This window comes from Rhinopithecus bieti, unplaced genomic scaffold, assembly GCF_001698545.2.
Source record: "Rhinopithecus bieti isolate Rb0 unplaced genomic scaffold, ASM169854v2 scaffold_26659, whole genome shotgun sequence".
Lineage (NCBI taxonomy): Eukaryota > Metazoa > Chordata > Mammalia > Primates > Cercopithecidae > Rhinopithecus > Rhinopithecus bieti.
In genome coordinates, this window is record NW_016811855.1 from 216,798 (window position 1) to 225,337 (window position 8,540).

Sequence of the window (8,540 nt, forward strand, 5' to 3'; positions counted from 1 at the left end):
GGGCGCGGCAGCTCACGCCTATAATCCCAGCACTTTGGAGGCGGGCGGATCACCAGGTCAGGAGATGGAGACCATCCTGGCTAACACGGTGAACCCGTCTCTACCAAACTCCTGATGTCAGGTGATCTGCCCGCCTCGGCCTCTCAAAGCACTGGGATTACAAGTGTGAGCCACCACACCCAACTTCCTTGTTTAAACTTTTAAACTAAACTTTGAAGCTAAAGTCAAGTTTTCCTACACCCTTTTTCTTTTATTTTTATTTTTTTTTTTTTGAGACAGTCTCGGCCGGGCGCGGTGGCTCAAGCCTGTAATCCCAGCACTTTGGGAGGCCGAGGCGGGTGGATCACGAGGTCAGGAGATCGAGACCCTCCTGGCTAACACGGTGAAACCCCGTCTCTACTAAAAATACAAAAAACTAGCCGGGCGCGGTGGGGGGCGCCTGTAGTCCCACCTACTCGGAGGCTGAGGCGGGAGAATGGCGGGAACCCGGGAGGCGGAGCTTGCAGTGAGCCGAGATCGCGCCACTGCACTCCAGCCTGGGCGACACAGCGAGACTCCGTCTCAAAAAAAAAAAAAAAGAGAGACAGTCTCGTTCTGTCACCCAGGCTGGAGTGCAGTGGTGTGATCTTGGTTCACTGCAGCCTCTGCCTCTCAAGTTCAAGTTATTCTCCTGCCTCAGCCTCCAGAGTAGCTGGGACTACAGAAGCCCACCACCATGCCCAGCTAATTTCTTGTATTTTTAGTAGAGACGGGGTTTCACCGTGTTAGCCAGGATGGTCTCCATCTCCTGACCTTGTGATCTGCCCGCCTCGGCTTTCCAAAGTGTTGGGATAACAGGCGTGAGCCACCGCGCCCGGCCTCTTTTCTCTTAATAGGGAAACATCAGGACTTACATCTCAGAAACACATGACTTGTTTCCAATTCTGCTCTGCTGCCAACCAGTGTGGTAAGCTCCCAGACTTGCGAGAACCCCACACCAAGACAGAATGCAGCTACAGTGCAGCAGGAGTGGCACCCCTCACCTCTGCTGCATAGACCACTACCAGGCTGGGTCAGGTCTGATGGGAGGGTTTTATTTATTTATTTTTTGAGATGAAGTCTTGCTCTGTTGCCCAGGCTGGAGCACAATCTCATGATCTCAGCTCACTGCAGCCTCCACCTCCCAAGTTGTCAAGCAATTTTCCTGCCTCAGCCTCCGGAGTAGGTGGAATTCTAGGTGCCCGCCACCACACCCAGCTAATTTTTGTATTTTTAGTAGAGACAAGGTTTCACTATGTTGGCCAGGATAGTCTCTAACTCCTGCCCACCTCAGCCTCCCAAAGTGCTGGGATCACAGACGTGAGCCACCCCACCAGGCCAGGGATTTCTTTACTCTTTGTTAGACAGGGTCTCGCTCTCACCTAGGCTGGAGTGCAGTGGTGCCATCATATCTCACTGCAGCTTCAAACCCCTGGGGGCTCAAAGTGATCCTCCTGCCTCAGACTCCTCAGGTCTGTGCCACCACACCCAGCTATTTTTACTAGTTTTTTTTTTGTAGCGAGTGGTCTCACTATGTTGCCCAGGCTGTTGCTGGCACTATTCCTAGGCACAATCCCATCACTCATCGACATGGGAACTGTGACCTGCTCCGTTTCCAACCTGGGCTGGTTCACCCCTCCTTAGGCAACCTGGTGGTCCCCTGTTCCCAAGAGGTCACCATATTGATACCAAACTTAACACGGACACCCCATCAGCACAGAAAACTACAGCCCAGAAGTCAGTCTCAGGGATCCTCTGGCCTCAGCCTCCTGAGTAGCTGGGGCTACGGGAGGCACCACCACACCCCACGATGGTTTCTGCAGCTGTCCGTAATTTCAACGGGGCCACATGCTCACCTTAACTAAATTGCCAATGAACGCTGGATACTTCAGGCCGTGTTCCTGGCTAGCAGCTGTAATTCGATTAATCCAGAGCTGGAATAAGAAAACATGGAGATACTTAAAAATGACTTTTGGATGTTATGTCCCAGCAAAGACTCTAATTGAACTAACGAATATTTTTCCAAAAGTAAACAGGAAAATAAAAAAAGCAAATAGCTATGCTGGTGACATCACACTCTAGCCTGAGCGAAATCAAGACCCTGTTTCAAAATTAAAAACAATAAAAACCCGGCTGGGCGCAGTGGCTCAGGCCTGTAATCCCAGCACTTTAGGAGGGCAAGGCAGGCCGATCATTTCAGGTCAGGAGTTCGAGACCAGCCTGGCCAACATAGCCGAATCTGGTCTCTACTAAAAACACAAAAATTAGCTTGGTGGCGCACACCTGCCGTCCCAGTTACTCGGGAGACTGGGGTGGGAGAATTGCGTGAACCCGGGAGGCGGAGGTTGCATTAAGCCTAGATCGCGCCATTGCACTCCAGCCTGGGCGACAGAGCGAGACTCCGTGGGAAGAAAGAAAAAAAAAACGGCCGGCTGGGCGCGGTGGCTCACGCCTGTAATCCCAGCACTTTGGGAGGCCGAGGTGGACGGATCACGAGGTCAGAAGATCGAGACCATCCTGGCTAACACGGTGAAACCCCATCTCTACTAAAAATACAAAAAATTAGGACGTGGTGGCGGGCGCCTGTAGTCCCAGCTACTCGGGAGGCTGAGGCAGGAGAATGGCGTGAACCCGGGTGGCGGAGCTTGCAGTGAGCTGAGATCGCGCCACTGCACTCCAGCCCGGGCGACAGAGCGAGACTCCACCTCAAAAAAAAAAACAAAACCGGGTCATGAGGCTGAGGGGGGAGTGGTGAGGCGCAGGAATGAGGTGGCACGTGGACAGAGTGGAGGAGCTAGCCTCTCAAAAATGCCGGGGGTTCCGGGTGTGCAGAGCTTGCCAGCAGGCGTGGTCTCTCCGAGGACCACCATGGCAGCAGACAGTGGCCCTGGAGGGTGGGCAAGGGGCTGGGTGGACTTCAGCTGCCGGAGGGAAGGGAAGCCACTGGAGGGGAGATGAGAGCAGCAGCGACTAGGGCGCTGGCTGGCGACGCAGGAAGAGTGGCAAGGCGGCTCCGCAGTGGCCCGGGCGAGGGGCTGGAGCAGGGGTTGACAGTGGGGGTGGCGAGGGGGGCGGGAGAACAGATGTCCCACAGTCAGCCTGCGGGGCGACATAATTTGTCGGAGTTTAGAAGCGAGGTATGAAAGGAAGAAAGGAAGGCGCTGAGGGTGGCCGAGCGGCTGCACACTCGCTGGGTCGCGAAGCAGAGACGCAGGGGCCGCGAGCGCCCTGGCCGGCGGGTGTCCCAGGTCCACGCTTACGGTCCTCATGTTCTTTTTCTTCAGGTATCGGGCTTTGGTGCATTTCACAAAGGCTCGAATCACGGCTCTGACCGCCAACCTGTAGCAGCGATTTTTCCTCCCCCGGAAGTGCTGGGTCAGAAAACGAGAAACCAAGGTTGTCATCGAGGCCCGCGCCGGCCGCCCCTTGGCCCGCGGAATCCCCCGCGCGTCCAGTGCCCAGGCCGAGCGGGCGGCACTCACCCTGGCGTGCTTCAGCACCTCCTGGATCCGAAAGTAGCGGTCGGTGACGCGATTCCGCAGCCAGAGCTGCGCTGTGAGAAAGACCATGGTGCCTGCAGGCCGGCGTCCCGGATACTCAACAACGCACGCGCCGCACCGCCGCCATCTTGTCCGGGTCGGAAATGGCGGTCACGAGACTTCCGGGTCAGCGCCGGCGATGACTTCCGGGGCGAAGGTCGTCTCCCGTCAGCCAGCGGGTGCCGGGCTGCATCTCTGAACCCGCGGTGGTGGAGCTTGTTGGGGAGCGGGTGTGGGGCCGTGGCGGGGACTGAAAGGAAAAAGGGGCCGCAGCGTCCGTGGCCATCCGCGGACGATGGATAAACAGCAGCCGCAGCGCGGATCCTCCTGGAGCACCGGCCGGCCGCAGCTGTGGCTCCGAGGGCGCCGTGAGGGCAGCCGACCCGGGTCGGGGGCGCCGGGGCCGGGGAGAGCCGGGTGTGGCGCGGGCGGGGAGGGCCAGGCCGCCCCCTAGGACCACGAGAATGTTCAGGAACCGAGGTGGAGATGGTCGCGTCGCTGGGAAAGTGCCCGTTGCCCCTGAACCTTTCTCCTTGTTGACTTACTCATTTTGAGACGGGGTCTCGCCCGGTCGCCCTGGCTGCGGTGCAGCCGCCCGACCTCGGCTCGCCGCGGCCTCCGCCTCCCTAGTAGCGGGGACGTCAGGCGCGCGCCGCCAGCCCGGCTACTTTTTTGTGTTTTTTGTAGCGGGGAGGTCTCCCTGCGTTGGCCAGGCTGCTCTCGGACTCCTGGCCTCTGCTGGGATTACAGGCCTGAGCCACCGCGCCCGCCCTAGAAATTCTAAGCTTCCAAATGGTAAATGCCCGCGGTGGTGCCAATGCCTGCAATCCCAGCACTTTCGGAGGCCGAGGGCGGAGGATCACTTGAGTTTAGGAGTTCCAGACCAGCCTGGGCAACATAGTGAGACCCCAATCTCTACAAAAAATTAAAAAGAAATTAGCCGGGCGCGGTGGTGGCGCGCGCCTGAGGTCCCAGCTACTCAGGAGGCTGAGGCGGGAGGCTCGCCTAAGCCCTGGAGGTGGAGGCTGCAGTGAGCTCAGATTGCAACACTGCACAACAGCCTGGGCAACGGAGCCAGAGTCTCTAAAAAAAAAAAAAGTTTTATATTATGGGTAATTTTATATTTCTGCTATATTACCACAAAAATGATGGGAGGTGTGCAGTTTCTTTGTAACTTTTTATTATACTTGGATATGATTTTTTTCTTAATCATAGAAAAGTTGGAATACTAGTACAAGGAAAACACCCCAGTGTTTGCTACGGAAACGTGCCAGCTGTTTTCATTTGCTCCATTTGTTTAATACTCTCGAACCAAATTCACCTCCTGTTTACATTTTGCTCCATTTTCGAATCATTGTCTCTATAAATGTAAACATACTGGATTTTTTTCCAAACCACTTGAGAAGCTGGAGATACCTAAACACTTTGCTGTGTATTTACTCTTAGGAACCACACCGTACAATGATCAAAATCCGAACCCAGCCCATAGTCCAGATTTAACTCGTCTCAAATGTCCTTTATACCTTTTTTTCCCTGTTGAGGATTCAGTCCAGGATGACGCACTGCATTCACTGTTGTGTCTTTTTTTTTTTTTTTTTTTGAGACGGAGTTTCGCTCTGTTGCCCAGGCTGGAGCGCAAAGGTGCGATCTCGGCTCACTGCAACCTCTGCCTCCCCGCTTCAAGCGATTCTCCTGCCTCAGCCTCCCAAGTATCTGGGATTACAGGCGCTCCCTGCCACTCCCGGCTAATTTTTTTATTTTTAGTAGAGACAGGATTTCACAGTGTTGGCCAGGGTGGTCTCGAACTCCTGACCTTAAATGACCAGGCTGGCCAACATGGTCAGCTACTCGGGATGCTGAGGCAGAATTGCTGGAACTCTACTCGGGAGGCAGAGTTTGTGCTGAGCCGAGATCACGCCATTCATTGTACTCCAGAGGCCGGGTGCAGTGGCGCTACACAACTTTGGGAGGCCGAGGCAGGTGGATCACCTGAGGTCAGAAGTTCGAGACCAGCCTGGCCAACATGGTGAAACCCCCCTCTCTACTAAAAATGCAAGAAGTAGCTGGGCGTTGTGGCGTGCCCCAGTAATCCCAGCTGAGGTGGGAGAATCACTTGAACCCAGGAGGCCGAGGCTGCAGTGCGCCAAGATCACGCCACTGCACTCTAGCCTGGGTGACAGATCCAAGACCTGATCTCAAAAAACAAAAAGAAGAAGAAAAAATAAACTATACTTTTTTTTTAGATGGGGTCTCACTCTCACTCTCACTCTAGTCTGGAGTGCAGTGGCGCGATCTCGGCTCATTGCAGCCTCCGCTCCTGGGCTTGAGTGATCTTCCCACCTCAGCCTCCTGAGTAGCTGGACCACAAGTGCATGCCTGGCCAATTTTTGTATTTTTGGTAGAAATGGGGTTTCACCATGTTGCCCAGGCTAGTCTCAAAACTCCTGAGCTCAAGTGATCTTCCCACCTTGGCCTCCCAAAGTGCTGGGATTACAGGCACAACTGGCCTACCTGCAGGATTTTCAGTTTATGGAGGTAACTGAGTGGAGACATGGAGAACCTGATGTTATTGGAGATTTTTATTACTTGCATTTCCTTAGCGATGGGGACACCCACACTATGCAGGGCGACATGAGAAGCCATGTTTTGTCAGGAGGCAGAGGGGGGGAAAGCTAAGACCAGAGCCTTGGCTAAGGATTCTGTGGGAAGGACAGGGAGGGCGGGGTGAGCAGCTCAGAATGGGCCAGCTTGAAAAATGCCATCTTGACTGGGCACGGTGGCTCACTCCTGTAATCCCAGCACTTTGGGAGGCCAAGGCAGGCGGATCACCTGTGTTCAGGAGTTCAAGACCAGCCTGGCCAACATGGTGAAACCCCATCTCTACTAAAAATATAAAAAGTTAACTAGGCATGGTGGTGGGCGCCTGTAATCCCAGCTACTCTGGAGGCTGAGGCAGGAGAATCACTTGAACCCGGGAGGCAGAGGTTGCCAGTGATCTGAGATTGCGCCATTGCACTCTAGCCTGGGCAGCGAGAGCGAAACTCCATTTAAAAAAACAAAAAGAAGGCCGGGCGCGGTGGCTCAAGCCTGTAATCCCAGCACTTTGGGAGGCCGAGACGGGTGGATCACGAGGTCAGGAGATCGAGACCATCCTGGGTAACACGGTGAAACCCCGTCTCTACTAAAATACAAAAAAAAAAAAAACTAGCCGGGCGAGGTGGCGGGCGCCTGTAGTCCCAGCTACTCGGGAGGCTGAGGCAGGAGAATGGCGTAAACCCGGAAGGCGGAGCTTGCAGCGAGCTGAGATCCGGCCACTGCACTCCAGCCTGGGTGACAGAGCGAGACTCCGTCTCAAAAAAAACAAAAAAAAACAAAAAAATGTCATCTGGCCTTGGTGCACGGCGGCTGTCCTGGTTGCCTGTTCCTGGCCTTGGGCGACTCGGGGCAGGGGAAGTATGGGCTTGTGCAGGAGTTAGAGGAGGAGGTGGGTCAGGGTACGGGCTCTGGATGGAAGTGAGGAGAACAGCCGTGGTGGTAAGTTTGGTCATGTAATTCATGGTTACCAAGGTGACAGACAAATCTAAGAAAACAGCTGGAACACCTCAGCCTACAGAGAGCAACTGAAGAGGGCGCCCCAAGGGTGTGCAGACAGAGGGAAGGAAGGGAAGACAGAGGTGCCGTCCAGGTCCATGCCACTGTCTGTCATCAGGTTTTGGTCGCATCAGTTGCCACAACTCATTCTTTGCTGGAGTGCAGAGAAGGCTGGAGCTGCAGGGTCAGTGGGCCCTCCTGGGAGCTGGGGGCAATCCCAAGTCCAGTTCAAGCCACATACCCCGCTTTCTCCCACCCCCTCCTCCGGGAATCTCTCCCCTGATGTTCCCTCCAGGCAGGCAGCTTCAGCCAGAGAGCCTGGAAATCGCTGGGGCAGTGGAGCCCAGAGCCTGCTGTCTGGCTCAGCCCCTGGGCTCTGTGCCCTCATACTCCTGCCCCTCTCCAAGTTCAGGAAGCACCTGAGGCCAGCCCCACTCAGGCATCTGGGCCACCTCCGCCCACTGCGTCCGCAGGGTGGGGCTGGCCCCTCGGCTCAGCAAAAGCGCCACGGTAGGGCCATGTCCTCGCTCTGCAGCCAGGTGTAGGGGGGTCTTTCGGAGCCAGCCGGTAGCATCCACCTGGGCACCCCTGTCCAGAAGGCAGCTGGCAACCTCCGCGTGGCCTTCCCTAGAGGCGTGGTGTAGGGGCGTGAAGCCCAGGGTGTCCCGCGCATCCACCTTGGCCCCCTGGGTGACCAGCAGCTGGACGGTGGGTAGGTGTCCCCGGGCGGCAGCCCTGTGCAGCGCAGAGCGGCCATGCCTGTCCTTGACGCCTGGGTCTGCCCCGTGGCCCAGCAGCACCTCAATGTCCTGGAACAGGCGAGAAGAAGAGCAGGGGCTGGCCTCAGCCCAGCAGGCGAGGGGCAGAGCCACCAAGCGTTTGCCCAGCCCAGGACTCTTCTGTCCCCCCAGTGGCCTGGCTCTCCTGTCACCATTTCCTCATGCTTTAAGTGAGCCCGAACCCAAGGCTGGCCTGGAGCGGCTCTCCTTGGAAACGTCCACTTTTCCCCCTAAGGGTCCTTAGAGCAAATTCAAGGATCTGCAGCCCTGCCCGCTGCCCGGGAACAGGGGGGTTCGGGCGCAAGCCGGGCACTGGCAGAGAGTCTGTTGCTGCCAAGCCCCGGGCCTCGGGTCCCGCCGTGGTCTACACGGGAGGGGCATAGCCGGGGGCGCGGTCACCTTCGTGCCCGGACACCGTCCCCCAGCCCGGCTCCGGCTGTCCCGGGGGCACCTCGCTGGGGCTCCTGGCCCTGCGCCCCATCCCATCACTGCCGGGCGGAGGGCGGGACGTACCTGCGGGCGGCCTAGGGCGGCCGTCAGACCCAGCGCTGTGGCCCCCGCGCCATCCCGAGCATCCACCCGCGCCCCGCGCGCCAGGAGGAAGCGCAGCGCG

The 8,540-nt window shown here is 56.8% G+C and overlaps 2 protein-coding genes across 5 annotated transcripts in view; both read right to left on the bottom strand.

The window, feature by feature from the left end:
• MRPL20 (mitochondrial ribosomal protein L20) overlaps window positions 1–3,681 on the bottom strand; it is a 5,092-nt gene extending 1,411 nt beyond the window's left edge. The window contains exons 1-3 of the mRNA XM_017895244.1: window positions 3,501–3,681; window positions 3,279–3,389; window positions 1,875–1,952 (exon numbers count right to left, since the gene is read on the bottom strand). Coding sequence (XP_017750733.1) covers window positions 1,875–1,952; window positions 3,279–3,389; window positions 3,501–3,587 — 276 coding nt within the window. The 5' untranslated portion in view covers window positions 3,588–3,681. The remainder of the gene's footprint in view (window positions 1–1,874; window positions 1,953–3,278; window positions 3,390–3,500) is intronic.
• Window positions 3,682–6,870: 3,189 nt separating this feature from the next.
• Window positions 6,871–8,540, bottom strand: part of ANKRD65 (ankyrin repeat domain 65) — a 4,289-nt gene continuing 2,619 nt past the window's right edge. For all 4 annotated transcript variants that reach the window (XM_017895247.1, XM_017895248.1, XM_017895246.1 and 1 more), the window contains exon 3: window positions 6,871–7,957. In XM_017895247.1, coding sequence (XP_017750736.1) covers window positions 7,642–7,957 — 316 coding nt within the window. In that variant the 3' untranslated portion in view covers window positions 6,871–7,641. The remainder of the gene's footprint in view (window positions 7,958–8,540) is intronic.